Source organism: Capricornis sumatraensis, chromosome 2 (genome assembly GCF_032405125.1).
Source record: "Capricornis sumatraensis isolate serow.1 chromosome 2, serow.2, whole genome shotgun sequence".
Lineage (NCBI taxonomy): Eukaryota > Metazoa > Chordata > Mammalia > Artiodactyla > Bovidae > Capricornis > Capricornis sumatraensis.
The window spans coordinates 87,384,304-87,403,303 of NC_091070.1; the positions used below are offsets into that span (position 1 = coordinate 87,384,304).

The following is a 19,000-nucleotide window of genomic DNA, read 5'->3' on the forward strand; positions in this document are numbered from 1 at the left end:
GAAAAACAGAACCCTTAAAACTGCTTTCAAACTCTGATGCCTAAAAGCAAGCATCTGACTTTCCTCCCCTGGAAAAATATTTAATTACCTCGGTCTCCATTTTCCTACTTGTCAAATGACAACAGGTTTAGCACAATTTAATAATGCCACCGACGGCACAGTAATGTACTATATCATAGCCTATTAACATGCTATAATAATATCACCTCATAGTATATTAACATAGTCATTTCCATTTTTCTTCAGCTAAACAATTAATAATAAATAGTCCTAGTTCTCTTTAAACATATCAATCAGTTTTTAAGGAAAGTAATCACTAGTGCTGACATCAAAGAGCAACAAATAACTACCCTCAAAATGCTACCTTGGGATCTACTCAGCAATTTTCCAATTAAAAATCCATGGCAACTAGCTAAAAAAAAAAAAATGACACAAAGGATATAATGTACACCAAGATAAATACAATTAGCCTGCTCTATGTTATTTGAAAACTGTTGAGAGTAAATCCTAGGAGTTCTCCTAACAAAAATTTTTTTCTTTTTTCTATTTAATTTTGTACCTATATGAGATGATAGATGTTCATAAATATATTGTGATCATCATTTCATGATATATGAGTCAAATCATTATACCTTAAACATAAAAAAAAAAGCTACCTTGGCTGTAGCAGACCCATTTGAGATTGTATGATGTGAAAGACAACAGTACTACCCCATTTTACACGCTCTTTCAGTGTACTTTTCTGATAACGGTCACTTACCTCGGTGTCTTTTTTTGTAGAATCACCAAATTCATTCAGCTTATTTAACTCTAGAAAGTGGCAAAAGCTTATTAAACTCTGGATTTTATTCTCCTTCTTTCCAAATTATTTCCACTCTAATCCTGTTTTCAAATGGCAAATGAGGAGAGTAGAATGGTAACCAGGTATTTTAGCAATTATTTAACTCTCCCATGGAGGCTGAATAAGATGCCCACTAGGCAGGGGTGTGAGGATGGACTGAGATACAATGAAAGCTCCTGGCACACATGTCAAGCACATGGTAGGCGCTCTAAGGTCACTGTTCCATCCCTCCTCTTCCACAATCTCAAATATGACTGTAGTATATAAAATGTAAATCAAATACATATTATTAATTCTTAAAATCACTGAAATTTTTATCATTACCATTTCAGAATGAAAGCTGTCCCTCTCAGCATGACAGGCCTACAGCTTTAGGTATATCTACCAAAAAAAAATACTAAGCCTAAAAAAGCAATTTACATTTAAATGTAGCAAGCATAAATTCCCAATTAAGAAAAATAAACAAAAGCCAAGTGTGAGTCAGGAAAACAAACACCATTCAGAAATTCCTCCACAAGTTCAACAGCAGATTTTGCTTCCAGAGGCTCAGGCCATTCAGTTATACCAGTCCTCAAACCATCAGCCAAAACCTGTAAGAGATTTAAAAACAAACAAAAAAAACCCCAAAACTTGTTAGCAAAATACAAAGTTATCAGTAACATATATTTTTCAACAGTAATAACATTAGTATCTTTTTTCTTGGCTGCACCACCCACCTTGTGGGATTTTAGTTCCTGCACCAAGAATCAAACCCAGGCCCTCAGCAGTGAGCATGGAGTCCTAACCACTGGACCTCCAGGGCATTCCTAACACCTATTTTTCTTGAATGGTTAATGAGACGTCAGCAACTACTCTAGATGTTTCATATGCAGTATGTTATTTAATGCTCACAAAAATCCAGTGAGGCAGATACTACTACTTACTGTCACTCACATTTTATTGAAACCAAAAGAGGTTAATTAACTTGCTTAAGGTCACACAGTTGCTAACTGACAATGCCAGGACATACATCCATCAGTTTGATGCTAAAGATGGTATTCTGAACTTTAATTATGTGTGCTACAGAGACTGAACAGAAGTTTACATAAAAATAACATGAATATGTATGCCGATATGTAGAGTATCTAAACTGAAGTGAGGAAAGAGGTTGAGGTCGAGATAGGCTGGAACAGCCAGAGGAATGATGAGAAACACTGGCTTGACTCATATGGGGGAACCATCCCAGGCAAAGAACAGGGGATAAGATGAAGAGGGTGAGCTGTTTCCACCAGGGTGGAGTAAACACTCAGGCAACAGCAGGAAATAACATGACTAGGAGTAGGGATTAAACAGGAAGAGTGATCTTAAAGAATTTTAAAATTTCATTTGGAAGACAACAGCCACTGTTGATTTTTTGGCAGGAAAATGACATGATCAAGCAGCTGAGAATTTCCCCATCACAAATACTCAGGATAGAGTCTAAGGAAAAAAAGAAGTGTGATGTTTCTCAATAGAAGTAAGATTATCCTCCACCCCCAGGGAGTCTTTGGAAAAATGTGAAGATAAATTCTGGTGTAACAGTGATTGTGGGCATTTAGTTTGGTAGGGGCCAAGGATGCTACAGATGGCGCTAGTGGTTAAAAACCCGCCTGCTAAAACAGGAGACAAAGGAGACTCCTGTTTGATTCCTGGGTTGGGAAGATCTCCTGGAGGATGTCATGGCAACCCGCTCCTGCATTCTTGCCCAGAGAATCCTGTGGACAGAGGAGCCTGGCGGGCTATGTTCTGTAGGGTCGCAAAGAGTCAGACACGACTAAAGCAACCTGGCATGCACGCAAGGAGGCTACATATCTTCCAGTGTGTAGAATGGTCCTAAACCACAAAGCATGATTCCGCCCAAGATGCCAAGAGTGTGTGTCCTTGTGGAGAAACAGTGAAAGATCATTAGAGTGGTCCAGAAGGGAAGTGATAGGGGCTTTATCTAAGATGGGCACAGTGAAAGAAACCTCAAAGGGGGGGAAAAAAAAGTATACTCCAGAGAAAGAGACAGATAGATGGGCAGAAATATATTAGAAATAGAAGAAAAGAAAAAAAAATCCTACCTATTTATAAAAATACAGGGGGGGATTGAACTTGGAGAAACAATGGCAACGTGCACATCGAACAGTCTGTGAATTTCTAAGGGAGATTACATTAATAACGTAGCTTGGACTTTCAAGTCAGATAGACATATATTTGAATGAGTTTTAAACCAGCTCTTCCATTTACGAGCTGCTGACACCCCAGGCAACGTAACAGAACCATCTAGCACCACACACTGGGCACACAGTGGAACGGCAGCTCCTAGCTGTGGCAGTAACCAGATCTTACTCAAGTAAAAGGTAAGGTTTCTAGCCTGTGAACGGAAGGAATGGTGAAACTGCAGACAGAAATCAGGGGCTTATTAAAGTGATCCAGTCTGGAGATTTGATTCAAGTTTCATTTTGGACAAACTGAATTGGAGGGAAGAATGCTCTATCAGAGTGGGAACTGAACTGATGAAAGTGGGAAAGATCGGAAGTGGAAGCAGCTTACAGACAGCAGTCTGGAGTTCCCTTATAAAGGCATTCATCAAATCACGAAATAGATAAGCCCTCTGCTGGGGTGGAGAGAGGAGGGCAGAGATAGGAGGTTAGAAGTATGACAGAAGCCCATGGGAAGGGTCCTGAAAGAGGAGCTCTGAAGGAAGAAAAGATGAGAAAGGTAGAAAAGGTATCAAGCTTTTCACAAACAGGGAAATAATGAGAGGAGGTGAAAGTATGAAAAATGCCTGAAACTGTGGTAGAAGTTGAAGGCACCACGAGGTACCTGGCACTCAAGTCTAGTAGGGGAGACAGAGGAGTAAAGAAATTACTGTTTGATAAACCCTCTGACAAGGGGTATGTATAAAGTTCTATGGCAGAACAACCTATTCTGGGGAATCGGTAAATCATCTCAGGTGAAGATGTCACAGAAAACCCAGCAAAGAGGTGGGAAAAGGGCACACTAGGCAGATCAAGACACACACACACCAGAAAGCGACGACGTGATGGGGCTGGAGCTGTCTTAAGCAGGGAGCTCAATGCAGCAGAGGGGGATGTGAGATCAAGCTGAAGAGATAAGTAGGAGCCAATCAGAACACGAAGACATGGTCAAGATCATCAGCCATCAGAGAAACGCAAATCACAACTATACTGTGGGACTTCCCTGGCGGTCCAGTGGTTAAGACTGCACTTCCACTGCAAAGGGTGTGGGTTTGACCCCTGGTCAGAGAACTAAGCTCCCAAATGCCTCACAAGGCAGCCAAAAAACAAGAAACAACACCATAATGAGATATCACTTCATCCCCACTAGGATGGCTGTCATATCAATAAAAAAGATAGGATCAAGCATATGGAGGCAAGGATATGGCAAAACTGGGACCCTCATACACTGTTATGGGAATGTAAAATGATGCAGCCACACAGTTTGGCAGTTCCTCAAAAAGTTAACAGTTAAAAGGTAAAGAGCTACCATATGACCCAGCAACTCCACCTAAGAGTTTATATGTCACATAAAAACTTATATACTATTGTATGGCAAAACTGATACAGTATTATAAGGTAAAATAAAATTAAAAAAAAAATAAACTTATATACTATTCATGGCAGCATCATTCATGAATAGCCAAAAAAGTAAGAACTGAAATACCCATTAACTGACGACTGGATAAACACAAACGTACTATACCTATACACTGGTGTTACTCAGTAATAAAAGGGAAAGAAGTACTACAGAAGGTAAATTAGTGGCTGGCAGGTTTCTGCTAATGGGTATGGGATTTCTTTGGGGGGTGATGAAAATATCCTAAAATTAAATATGGTCATGGCTGTACAAACTCTGTCAGTACACTAAAAACTACTGAATTCTATACTTGAATGTATTTTATGGGATATAATTTATATCAATAAAGCTCTTAAAAAAAGAAAAAAGTAACTAAGTAGTCAGTGACTGGATATAACTGTCTTTGTATGCCAACTTAAGACATACAGAATTTCTTCTGCATTAAAATGAGCCGCCCTTGCCCGCCCCTTTGGGACTGAATTTGTAGAGAGGAGCTAAAATTACTGAAACACAAAATTTTTTAAACACATGCTCATTAATCTTTAGGATCAAATTCCAGTTATTAACAAGCAGATTATATATGCATTTGGAATAAACTGGCAGCTGAGTCACCTGGAAAGTAGGGAATCCATATGAATAAAATCCAAACACTTCAGTAGAAAAGGTGAAAGAACTGTTATTAACTACTAAAGTGAAAGTGAAAGTGAAGTCGCTCAGTCGTGTCCGACTCTTTGCGACCCCATGGACTGTAGCCTACTAGGCTCCCCCATCTATAGGATTTTCCAGGCAAGAATACTGGAGTGGGGTGCCATCTCCTTCTCCAGGAGATCTTCCCAGCCCAGAGATTGAACCCAGGTCTCCGGCACTGTAGGCAGATGCTTTACTCTCTGAGCCACCAGGGAAGTCTATGTTCCCTTTAATTGCAAGGACAACATCCCCAACTGCCAAGCATGTAACATTTGGAACAAATTTTGAAGAGCACAAAATTAAATAACAATGATACTAGCAAAGATTTTTATGGAAATATGAGATCTAATGCAGGTAACAAATTCCAGAAGGATACTCACAAGGAGAAATTTCAGTTCTCTGTGAAGCTGACTCAGAGGACCTCTGGGCTCTCCCGATTCCACCTTGATATTCTAAAAAATTCCCAGAGTCAGTTTTCACTGGTTATCCCATCTTTTCTCCATCAGGGTCACAGTTACTTGCATTTCAAACTACCCACACATTTAAAAATATTTCATAAAACACTAGTGAATTGAAAAAGTAGGTCAACACTTCCATTTGGTATACCTTCCCCAGAAATATAGACTCTGTCCATCCCAATATAGAAACCTCAATTCAGGCCACCACAACCCCTCTCAATACAACTGTAGCTACACAGAACACACACTCTCCTGCTTTGTGTCACTGAATTTCCAAAAGGACAAGAAGTAGAAATATAAACACACTTCAAGACTCGATGACAGGGTAGGAGGTGAGAGGGAGGTTTAGGAGCTGGGGGACATATGCATCCCTGTAGCTGATTCATGTTGACATATGGCAGAAACCAATACAATATTGTAAAGCAATTATCTTCCAATTAAAAATATATTTAATTTAAAAAAAAGATTCAATGACAAACTTAGCATTACCACCCACCAAATACAACACTCTCCCTCCCCTCAGTAAAACAAACAAACAAAAAAGGGTGAAGGGGGGTGAGGAAGTTTGAAAGAAAATAGTAAATGTCAGTACCTACTGCAGGAAAAGAAAAGTGTGAAGAATATAATTGTATAATTATCCACCAGCCCACCACCCTGGGAAAAACCACTCCTAACTCTACCCAGGACTTTGTGTACACATTTTTTAAAACCATAGTTGAGATCCTACTGTACATAAATTTTATACTTTTGGAGCTTTTTTTTTTTGCTTAATAATAGCATTTTCTTTCATTATTAAAGATATTTTAAATCATAATTTTAAAATCTGTATATAATATTTCATCAGGAAATCTATTTTTCTACTGATCATTCAGGTTTTGTTTTTAATATTTTCAAAACACAGCTGTATGACTGCACTAAATATCTTTGCCCATGTATTTTTGTTACCAATTCTGATTAATTTCTTAAGACAGAGCCTAGAAATGTAAATATAGGGTGAAAAGGGCTGAACAGAATAATGATTGTTGATGTGTTCTCAATATCTGCATTCTTTTAAGAACAGCAGGGATTATAAGTCACTGTGATGATTCCATTTGGGTCTCCACTGAAAAATCTTAAGTTACATAATTACAGTACTGTGGATAACTGATGGATCAGACCACCTGGCAAAACCTTCACTGGCTGTGCTGGCGAGACTTCAGGCTGAACCTTTCAGAGCTGTCCAGGAACTAGCAAGTTCAAAGTAAACCCACACTGAGTAAACTCAACAGAAAGGAGGGCTGGCTCCTACCAGAGTTGCAGTTGAAGAGAGTGGAGGGGTCTGAAGGATCTCATCCACAGGACTCCAGGAAATATCCAAAGTGATCGTGGTTTGTGAAGCAGCAACTATATCATCCAAGGCAGTGGACTTAAAGAGCTCGTACTGGGCAAAGCCGCCGGCTGTTAGCTGTAATTCAGCAGACCATCAGCAGCGCTTTCACAAGGCCAAAGGCCCATTATCAAAACGACTGATTCTTTTCCCCAAAGAAGAAAAAGTGCCGTGCCAAATGGAAAAACGAGACAATTCTTTTTCATCACAAAGATTAGCTAAAAGGCATATATTTTCAGACATCAGTTGATATGAAAATAAACATTCTGATACTATAGAAAAATATCTAGTCCTATTAGGAATGAAAAAAATCCTTTACACTAGGAGGGCAGATTGACAGCAGTTAGAAGAAGATAATATGAAAGAGAAATACTTACAGTAGACAAGTGATGCCTTTTCTTGTGAGACTTTTTTAGGTCTTCGAGATTTACAGAATAATTTTTATCCACTGTAGGACATGATAAAAAAAAGTTATAGGTACAGTTCAAAATTACATCATTAGAGCTAGAAAATTACAATCTAATTCACAACACTAATGACTATCAAAATTAAATTTTAAACTACAGATGAAATGTTCTTAAAACAAGTAAAGCGGAACAAAGTTCAGTACTACTACCAAAAGTATAATTAAATGCCTATTATGACACTGGAATTATATTATCATTATATCCAACTTTTTAATTTTCCAATGAAAACTTCAAAAAATACACACATGTAAATGAAATGAAACCCAAATAAAACAGCCATAAACTCCTCTTTAGACTTCTGGAAATCTGTCTCTGAAATGTCTCCCACACGCTGCAGGTTACACGCTAGAGTAGACTCGTGGTGGCTTACACAAGCTTCACTGTGTGCACTTCACTCTTGATATGTATCAAGTTTTAGTAAAAACTATGAAACAGTGATTACACAAATAAATACACACACCTCCACAAAAGAGGAGTGAGCTCTCACCTTTACAGGTGACCATGTACAAGACAACTCCTGTGATGTTGCTACTGGTTGAGATAAGCTCAGCTCCCAGCCAACTGATACCTTCAGGATCTGAACCATCACACCTTACCCATAGAGGAGGAAGGGCAGTAACCGGCCGATTAATCTTCAAATGGGTCATATTAGGATTGTGAGCCATGGTATAAAATCCAATTAACTGCCTTGGAAACAAGAGGAGGAAGAATAAATTAGAGGTAGAGATCGTTGATCAGTCAGAAGCTTTCTTTTCCAAAGAGATCATGAACAGTAGCTACGATGCTGACTCTGATCCCACTTCTGATCACCATCTAATATTCTGTACCAATTCCAAAGCGGGGTTTTTTCCTTACACTAAGCAATTCTCTGACACTAGCTGGTATCCTACAATTCAACTCAGTTCTGACACTATCTACCCAGAGACAGCATCAGCAACCATAGGTTAAAGGCTCAGTCCTACAAGACTGCCTCACCTCCAACTTGTATTGCCAGTTCCAAGTCCAAGTTGTCATCTATGTGTCTACAGATCACAGGTTCTGACAACCCGCTCCCTAAGTTCAATTAATTTGCTCCCAGAACTCAGAGAAATATTTTACTTGCTAGATTACTAGTTTATTACACAAGGGTAGAACTCAGGAACAGCCAGATGGAAGGGAAGCAAAGGAAAAGGTATGGGGAAAAGGGCACAGAGCTTCCATGTCCTCTCCCAGCAAGCTGCTCTCCCCGTAACTCCACGTGTTCACCAACCCAGAAGCTCTTCAAGCCCTCTCCTTTTGGGTTTTAATGGAGGTTTCATTACATAGTCACAATGGTGACTAATTGAACTTAGGGAGGGGTTGAGTCCCAACCCCTCACCAGGTGACTAAACTTAACAAACTCTGGCCCCTCTCCCTTCCAGAGGTTGGGTGGGACTCAAACTTCTAACCCCCTACTCACAGGCTTGGTTCCCCAGGCAACCAGCCCCCATCCATAATTTACTCGGGGTGGGGAGGTCCAAAAGCCACTTCATTAGCATTAAAAAAGACACCTTTATTCTTCTCAATCCCTAGGAAATTCCAAAGGGTTTTAGGAGCTGGGTTCTAGGAACAGTGGACCAAGACCAAATATGCTTCTTCTTATAGATCACACTATCACAGTGTCCCAGAAACAAAAATCTGGAAATTAAGTGGCAAAATACATAAATGTTTCACCGGAGAAGAAGTGAGAGCCGGGCACACGAGACAGATCAAGATCCACACACCAAAAACTGACAAAGTATAGCTACTACAAGCAGAGAGCTCAGTATGGTGGGGCTACAGGGTCAATGGGAGTGGAAGCAGGCTCTGAGTTTAAGCAAAAGAAATAAGAGAATATGTCAATTATTTCTCAATAAAGCCAGGGGTGGGAGAAGGAAGAAAGAAGTCAATAAATACATAAAAGAGATGCTTGAGGTCATTAGTCACCGAACACAAAAACTTGAATATAGTCTGTGAGTTAGATAGTATTATTTTAACAATGTTAAATTCCCAGATTTTGATGACTGTTTTGTGCTTATACAAGAGAAGGTACTAGGTTTTAGGAAATACATAGTGAGGTATTCAAGGGTAAAAGAACACAGTGTCTCCAACATACTGTCAATATTTCATTACAAAAATGTGTGTGTGTGCTTATATAGATGGGGTGTGGACAGGAATAAGAGGAGGGGGAGAGGGGAGGGGGAATAAGCCAGAGAATCACAAAGCAGAGGCAGCAAAGTGTAAATTTTGGTGAAACCTGGTTAAGGTACACAGAAGTTCTTGTACTGTTCTTTTACACTTCTCTGTAAATTTGAGAGTGCATCAGAATTAAAAGTTACCCAAAAATACCGCTTAAAATTTTTCAGAGATGAAAACTAAATTTATTACCAACATATGTTCAGAAAAGGCATTTCTAAGGGACTGTACTTCAGAAAAGAAATATAATAATCCCAGAAGGAAGGTCTGAAATGCAAGAAGAAATGGAGAGCAAAGAAATGATAAGCATATGGATGAATCCAAACGAACACTGGCTGGAGAAAACAACATGAATAAAAAAATTCTCAAGTTGTGGGAGAGGAAAGAAAAAAAGGCCAAATATGACTTAAAATCAAGGAGCCATTAAAGAGTGATTGACTACAAAAGATTTTAAAAGTTTCTACACAGCAAAACAAAACAAAAAAACCCACTCTGAAGGAAAGTCACTTTGAATACTACTGAAGGCAATGGCAGCCCACTCCAGTACTCTTGCCTGGAAAATCCCATGGACAGAGTAGCCTGGAAGGCTGCAGTCCATGGGGTCGCTGAGGGTCAGACATGACTGAGCGACTTCACTTTCGCTTTTCACTTTCATGCACTGGAGAAGGAAATGGCAACCCACTCCAGTGTTCTTGCCTAGAGAATCCCAGGGACGGGGGAGCCTGATGGGCTGCCGTCTATGGGGTCGCACAGAGTTGGACACGACTGAAATGACTTAGCAGTAGCAGGATAGTCCTTATTCTCCAGTATTTTCTTGTTTAATGATTTTTTAATGTAGACCATTTTTAAAGTCCTTACTGAATTTGTTACAACATTGCTTCTGCTTTATGCTTTGTCTTTTTGGCCAGGAGGGATGTGGGGTCTTAGCTCCCTGACCAGGGATCAAACCCGCACCCCTGCTGCGTTGGAAGGCGAAGTCCTAATCTCTGGCCCACCAGGGAAGACCCCTTATTCTCTAATATTATATATATGACCAGATCCTCCAGGACTCCCTGATAGCAAATACTTTTGGTTTTGGAGTTGAGAGAGACCACTCATATGGTAGGAGGTGGGAGGGTAGTGAAGCTGGCTAAGCAGACAGAGGCAGTAGGGATTCCAATAGGGGTACTTCTGGCATGTGGGTGGGATAATTCCTCATTGGACAGGAGAGCCCCAGGTACTGCATAACATTTACCATCCATGGTTCAGGCCAACAGCTCCCCTGAGTCATCGTGACAATCAAAAAGTACCCGTTTATTTCTAAATCCCTGCTGGGCACTGGACTGGAGGCTGAAGGTTCTTTTGTGTCCTATGCGTCACTCAGGAGGAATCTGGGTTTTATCACAAGGCAAAAGGACCACGGAAGGCTTTTTAAACATGGAAGCAACATAATCAGGCTTTCATACAATCACTCTGGCAGGGGTGAGGAAAAAAGATTGGCAAGGAACCAGATTAGAAGTAAGGAAAACAATTACGAAGCAACAACATTAAACAGTAGAAGAAAATGGAGAAAAGGCAGAGTCATCTTAGTCACACTTGAGTTACCCATGGGACAGTCAAGTATTTAGAACTATTCTTAGAGCATTAAGTATGTACATCAAGGGGGTGGGGGAAGGAGAAAGAGAGGGATCTGGGCTAAATACCTATGCTTTCCCCAATGTTTATAAGAATTTCTTGTTGTTTAATTGCTAAATTGTGTTTGACTCTTTTGCGACTCAATGGACTGTAGCCTGCCAGGGGAATTTAAATCCTACCCTCCACCCTTACGGTAAGAAAAACCTACCTGGCTCTCCCAATTGGTAAAGCAAGCAGCCCAACATTTTCACCAGTAGAGAGATCAGAAATAGCAGTGTCTTCAGACTGTAGCTCTTCAATATGACTTGGTTCTTCCTTTTCTAAAGGCTTTAAAAACATTTAATTATTTAACCAGATAAGAGAACACTATGGTACTCTTCACTATGCTAGAACAATGTACTGATTTCCAGACCCTGAAGCGCAAAATGATTGGGTTATGACAAGAATCATAGCTAGAAACCAATGGGGTACCAATACATCTCACCACACATCAGAAGTATTTCCACTGTCCTATAAGAAGATATTGATCTATGTTGCTACTGATAAAGGAAGTATATGACGCCATCAGAAAAGGAAGTGCTCTACCATGTACAAAATTATATACAAAACACCGAGGGAAACCCATGGGAGACTCCCTGATTTTGTCATTCCCTAAACTTGAAGGTTCATAGCCCTTTCTACTCATTTTCTAAGTCTCCAGGATTTGTTACAGCAGCTGACGTCAGTTACCTCATTATTATAGAAATATAGGGTATATGGTTCCAGACTATATTGATTTGCTATATTATACTAATTCTATGCTAAATTATACTATAACACTGGTACTAATAATATATTACAATCCTAATATTGTTCCCAATTTCACTATACTATAATATTAATTGCATACTATAACACTAGTACTAATACTATACTATATTAGTAATTCAGTTCAGTTGCTCAGTCGTGTCTGACTCTGCGACCCCATGGACTGCAGCACGCCAGGCCTCCCTGTCCTGGTAGAAGTATATACTAAATTACTATACCAATACAGTCGTCTCTTGAACAACGCAAGTTTGGACTAGGCAGGTGCATTTACATGTGGATTTTTTTAATGGTAAACATTAACCCTGCAGTACTACACAGTCCATGATCGGCTGAACCTGTGGATGTAGAACCACAGATACAGAGGGCCAACTGTAAAGGTACACTAGGATTTTCTGCAACACAGATGGTGGGGCACCCCAAGCCCTGTGTTGTTCCGGAGTCAATGGTATATTAAGGAAGAAACCTATCTTTTAGAAAGATATTCGAATAGAATTCTTAAAATTAAAACAGCAGCAACAACTTTGGTTGGTTTTCAGGAAGACACATATCCTAAGGGTTTCCAGCAGCCAGCAGAGCCCTGCAGCCTGTGCAAGCCAAGTCACTGTGTCTCGGGCTCAGTATGACAGCCTCTAGGTCCAGCCATGTTGCTGCAAATGGCATTATTTCATTCTTTTTAATGCACAGCCCTTACTTCTTAAGTCTATTCCTCTTAGGACTCTCAGCTCTCATTTGTGTTTCTCATATCCACATGTTTAAGTAGTGAAATAGCTCAGTACTGCCAATAATAACAAAAATTAAACGAAATAACATTTCCTGAGCATGTACTATGTACGAGCTACTGTTCTAAGCTTTCTTTTATTCTTCATAAAAACCCTGAGAAAGATCCTATTAATAACTCTATTTTATGGACTGAAAACTGAGCTAGTGGTTGGCTGAATAGCTTATATAGAATAAGCAGCTGAGTGGCAAAACCCACATTTGGATCTAGGTAAAGTGAAAGTTGCTCAGTCGAGTCTAACTCTTTGCGACCCCATGGACTACTATACAGTCCATGGAATTCTCCAGGCCAGAATACTGGAGTGGGTAGCCTTTCCCTTCTCCAGGGGATCTTCCTAAGCTAGGGATCAAACCCAGGTGTCCGACATTGCAGGCGAATTCTTTTACCAGCTGAGCCACAAGGGAAGTCCAAGAATACTGGCGTGGGTAGCCTATCCCTTCTCCAGAAGATCTCCCTGACCCAGGAATCGAACCAGGGTCTCCTACGTTACAGGTGGATTCTTTCCCACGGAGCCATCGAGGAAACCCCTGATCTAGGTAGTCTGACTTCAAAACTCAAGTTCCTGTCCACTAAGGTCTTCCAGCAGTGAATACTTACTAGTTATCTGACCTAGATGTATCCTCAACTTTGAATTTCTTCTGCCAGATTCCAGATTTTATTCCCTTCTAGGCCTGGGTTTCCAAATAGTTCCTAGAAGCATCCAAGAAATGTCATTTTCCCTTCCAGCCTACTTTTCAGTATTATCCACCTAACTAAAACTCATGCTGTAAGCTCTATTGACCTTTGCAGACATGAAGGCCATTTTAGTTGTTTCCCATCCAAAAATGCCAGGACCTCACTGAACTTCAGGTAAGTCCTCACAACTCCAAGCTGTTTTCTCACTAGTATCTCAACCAATTTCCACAAATTCCTCTGCTCCTCTTTACCTTTCCCTAGAAACTCATTTTCGTCTTTCAGCTTTTGCTCTACACACATTTTCTCTCTCCTCATAACAAAAGTCTAAATTCAGCCACATAATTCACTTATAATTATTTTCCAAGCATCTGTCCACCATAAATAAGCATCACTAATACAAAAAATAAATAAAGTAGTCCCCTCCTCAGAAAGGAGTTTTCGTGTAGTATGTAAAACAGAGTGCTCTCTGTTCATGCATCCCAATCCCCATCCAGACAGCATGCAGGTCCTAAAGCAAACAGGCATTCCTTCTAAAGGAATGTCCACTTTCTCCTGTTATATCCTGTTTCTATCTACTTCAAGAAACGATAAACCCAAAAAACGGGTCCTGGCCCCAAAGTAACTGTGTAAAATGACAGCATTATCAGCACTCAACTAAAACCACTGCTACTGCTCGGCCAGAACGGTTCCCCTATTTAAAACACAAAGGTGTAACGATGTAATTATAAAGTGATGAAAAAAATAAGAAGGTCCTGAATACACGGAAGAACTGTACAAAAAAGATCTTCACGACCCAGATAATCATGATGATGTGATCACTCATCTAGAGCCAGACATCTTGGAATGTGAAGTCAAGTGGGCCTTAGAAAGCATCACTATGAACAAAGCTAGTGGAGGTGATGGAATTCCAGTTGAGCTGTTTCAAATCCTGAAAGATGATGCTGTGAAAGTGCTGCACTCAATATGCCAGCAAATTTGGAAAACTCAGCAGTGGCCACAGGACTGGAAAAGGTCAGTTTTCATTCCAATTCCAAAGAAAGGCAATGCAAAAGAATGCTCAAACTACCGCACAATTGCACTCATCTCACATGCTAGTAAAGTAATGCTCAAAATTCTCCAAGCAATATGTGAACCGTGAACTTCCTGATGTTCAAGCTGGTTTTAGAAAAGGCAGAGGAACCAGAGATCAAATTGCCAACATCCGCTGGATCATGGAAAAAGCAAGAGAGTTCCAGAAAAACATCTATTTCTGCTTTATTGACTACGCCAAAGCCTTTGACTGTGTGGATCACAATAAACTGTGGAAAATTCTGAAAGAGATGGGAATACCAGACCACCTAACCTGCCTCTTGAGAAATCTGTATGCAGGTAAGGAAGCAACAGTTAGAACTGGACATGAAACAACAGACTGGTTCCAAACAGGAAAATGAGTACGTCAAGGCTGTATACTATCCCCTGCTTATTTAAGTTATATGCAGAGTACATCATGAGAAACGCTGGGCTGGAAGAAGCACAAGCTGGAATCAAGATTGCCAGGAGAAATATCAATAACCTCAGATATGCAGATGACACCACCCTTATGGCAGAAAGTGAAGAGGAGCTAAAAAGCCTCTTGATGAAAGTGAAAGAGGAGAGTGAAAAAGTTGGCTTAAAGCTCAACATTCAGAAAATGAAGATCATAGCATCCGGTCCCATCACTCCATGGGAAATAGATGGGGAAACAGTAGAAACAGTGTCAGACTTATTTTTTTGGGCTCCAAAATCACTACAGTTGGTGACTGCAGCCATGAAATTAAAAGACGCTTACTCCTTAGAAGAAAAGTTATGACCAACCTAGATAGCATATTCAAAAGCAGAGACATTACTTTGCCGACTGAGGTCCGTCTAGTCAAGGGTATGGTTTTTCCAGTGGTCATGTATGGATGTGAGAGTTGGACTGTGAAGAAGGCTGAGCACCGAAGAATTGATGCTTTTGAACTGTGGTGTTGGAGAAGACGCTTGAGAGCCCCTTGGACTGCAAGGAGATCCAACCAGTCCATTCTGAAAGAGATTAGCCCTGGGATTTCTTTGGAAGGACTGATGCTAAAGCTGAAGCTCCAGTACTTTGCCCACCTCATGCGAAGAGTTGACTCACTGGAAAAGACTCTGATGCTGGGAGGGATTGGGGGCAGGTGGAGAAGGGGACGACCAAGGATGAGATGGCTGGATGGCATCACTGACTCAATGGATGTGAGTCTGGGTGAACTTCGGGAGTTGGTGACGGACAGGGAGGCCTGGCGTGCTGCGCTTCATGGGGTCGCAAAGAGTCGGACACGACTGAGAGACTGAACTGAACTCTTGTTAGATTTAACAAGAGAAAATTAAAGTAGAAATTCATGAGTCATAGTGACTTATGCTGTGTGTAACAATAGCCATCCACCAGTCACATATGGCTTTTGAACACCTGAAATGTGGCCAGATCAAATTGAGATTTAAGTGTAAAATCCATATCAAATTTTGAAGATGCAGTATGGAAAAAAAGAGCTTAAAATCTCATTTTGATTTTTATATTAATTATTGAAATGATTAACATTAGATTTTTAAAAAACATTATAAACATCATTTCAGACCCGGCAATCCTATTCCTAGCTATTTACAGCAAAGAAAACTTGTGCTCACATAGGACTTTGTACAAAGATGATCATATTCCTTGTTTATTTAGCTCTCTGGATCAGGAATGGATCAGCAACTAAAAGAACCACTAAACAGATACAACCTGAATGAATCTCAAAGGCATTATTATACTGAAAGACGCCAGACTCAAAAGTTTATACACTTTCGTATGATTCCATTCATGACACTCTTAAAAAGACCACGCTACAGTGAGGGAGAAGGAGGAATGATTTTAAAGGAACAGCACAAGGGAGTTTTCAGGGTGATGGGGCCGTTTTGTGTTCTGATTATGGTGATGACTACCACACTGTGTAAGTGTGTTAAAATTCACACAACTAAACAAAAGAAAAGGTAAATTTTACAGTATGAAATTTAATTTCCCCTTTTTGTTTTATGAGGCTACTAGAAAGTTTTTAATTACATATGTGGTTCACATTATCTATTGGACAGCACTCTACTTATTACTAAAAGATGTTAGAATCCACACTAATATGCTGACATGAAAATGTGTACATTTGAGATTATCCCTCAGAAACCAAACTTGGCTGTAAAGAATTAGCCACAAAGCCCAAGCACTACTTACCACTTTTTCCACAATAAATATGGTTTCATTTTCATGTAGAATATTTTTCAAAGGGTTTGGTTGGCCTTTGCTGATCAACTGCACTTGAATATCAGCCTATTAAAAACAGATTGAGGTCCAGCAATGTTATAGAGACACATATATATGTACAAATATTTAAACACATAAAGACCAGTTCTATGCAAGTAACTGAACAAGACTTAAAGTTTTAAAAATACAATTTCATTTATTCTTTGCCCATGTTGTTTTTCATGTTGAGAAAATCTAGCTGGGGAATTCCCTAGAAGTCCAGTGGTTATGACTCCAAGCTTTCACTGCAGAGGGCAAAGGTTCAATCCCAGGTTGGAGAACTAAGATCCTTGCAAGCCTAGAGTGGTCAAGACAACAACAAAACCTAGCTATTATATTTTGTATCTGTATGCTTCAAGGCCCACCTAGAGAGCACCCTGCCTTGTAAGGCCTTTTGATTAGGATCACACTGACATCCTCTTCCCCTAATCATCCTGGATTTACTGTTAGGAACCATAAAATTAGCTCTTTACTAAATACTATTTTTTCTGATTTTTTTTTTTTAATATGCAATGTTTTACTAGCTGCATACATTTCAACAAACAAGTTGGGGACACAGATTTGGCTATTTATTAAAAATATTACAAGGTTTCTTTTCCTATATTTAAGAGAAAACACATGACTGGAAATATTGAGATGGAAACTGGGTTAAACCAATTCCCAAGTCCTTATCAAGTAATTAATCAATAAAGGAAAAGATACTTTGGAACTAAAAATTAGGGAAGCCTATACACAATTTAGATAGGGGTGGGAGAGAAAAATCAAAATGAAGTCACATCATTTACATTTTATAGCCTTCAATTCAGCACATAAAACTGTACTATTTAATGTATTTCTCCATGAACTTTTTGTGAAATTCAGATCGAAGCGTATCATTTACAAATCTTTTGTCTTTCTTCTGATCATCTACACCTTTTGCACAGTTCTTGAAGACAACGTCATCATCCCACCTTCTTTTAACTTTGAAGTTGGCCTGAGGCTGGGATGGGCCAGTGAGATTAAGAAGAGGGTTTCCACTCAGAATGTTTTCCATACGGATCCTTTCTTCAGCTTTTTGTTCTTGTTCCTTCTTGGCCTGCTCTTCAGCTCTTTCTTTTTTGATTTTTTCCAACTCTGCAAGAAGAGCTGCAGTATCGCCATCATCACTCTCCTCTTCAAAATCTTCATCTTCATCCTCCCCATCTGTTAGGGGATTGTCTGCATCAAGGTTGGCAGCAGGAATCTGGTCCAATCGAGGCTTCTTTGACACTGAAGAGGAGGTTGTATGTTCTCGGGTTGGCTGATCTCTTGTTTTTTTCTCTTGCAGCAGCTCTCTCTCTCTCCTCCAACTCTCTCCTGAAGTCACGGTTTCGAACTTCTTCAGGGGCATCCTGAGTGGTCTGTCTATATTTTATCTTTGTATGAGAGGGTAGGTCTCTGCTTGAATACTGCTTTGAGAGTTGGCTCAAATCACCCTCACCTTTTCCTCTTCCACCTCTTGCAGGTTCAAAAGTTGGCCGAGCTGCTGTTGTCATCTTTTATGTTTGGCCGAACTCCAACGCCGCTACCTCCGGAGATCATACAGACGCCATCTTGACTCTCCGCTCCCAGAAACCTCTCTTTTTCTGATTTTTCCATGAAATTTAGAACTTTGTCACTGTATAGGTACTGTGTATTTCTTCATTCCAATTACAATAAACATTTATTGTAGAAAAGTTTGAAAACAGATAGCTAACAGATAAAACTCATCTATATTCTACTAACCAGTTGTTGTTCAGTCCCTGAGTTGTGTCCAACGCTTTGCCACCCCACGAACTGCAGCACACCAGGCTCCTCCGTCCTCCATGACCTCCCAGAGTTTGCTCAAATTCATGTCCACTAGGTCGATGATGCTATCTGACTATCTCATCCTCTGCTGCTCCCTTCTCCTTTTGCCTTCAATCTTTCCCAGCATTAGAGTCTTTTCCAGTGAGTCAGCTCTTCACATCAGGTGGCCAAAGTACTGGAACTTTAGCTTCAGCAACAGTCCTTCCAATGAATGTTCAGGGTTGAAGTCCTTTTTCTTGAGGTTTGATCTCCTCGCAGTCCAAGTCTTCTTCAGCACAGTTTGGAAGCATTAATTTTTTGGCCCAGTCTTCTTTCTGGTCCAACTCTCACATCCATACATGACTACTGGAAAATCTGTAACTTTGACTATGTGGACCTTTGTCAGCAAAGTGACGTGTCTGCTT

At 40.0% G+C, this 19,000-nt stretch overlaps 1 protein-coding gene and 1 pseudogene across 2 annotated transcripts in view; both read right to left on the reverse strand.

Moving 5' to 3' along the window:
• Positions 1 to 19,000, reverse strand: part of ZWILCH (zwilch kinetochore protein) — a 43,240-nt gene that overhangs the window by 16,783 nt on the left and 7,457 nt on the right. Inside the window, exons 3-10 of one of the 2 annotated variants that reach the window (XM_068964805.1) lie at positions 16,722 to 16,817; positions 11,435 to 11,553; positions 7,907 to 8,106; positions 7,330 to 7,400; positions 6,875 to 7,030; positions 5,509 to 5,580; positions 1,338 to 1,431; positions 761 to 810 (exon numbers count right to left, since the gene is read on the reverse strand). In XM_068964805.1, coding sequence (XP_068820906.1) covers positions 761 to 810; positions 1,338 to 1,431; positions 5,509 to 5,580; positions 6,875 to 7,030; positions 7,330 to 7,400; positions 7,907 to 8,106; positions 11,435 to 11,553; positions 16,722 to 16,817 — 858 coding nt within the window. Of the gene's footprint in view, positions 1 to 750; positions 811 to 1,337; positions 1,432 to 5,508; positions 5,581 to 6,874; positions 7,031 to 7,329; positions 7,401 to 7,906; positions 8,107 to 11,434; positions 11,554 to 16,721; positions 16,818 to 19,000 lie in introns of both variants that reach the window. The other variant, XM_068964806.1, reaches the window with a different exon arrangement.
• Positions 17,611 to 18,319, reverse strand: LOC138074507 (spliceosome-associated protein CWC15 homolog pseudogene; annotated as a pseudogene).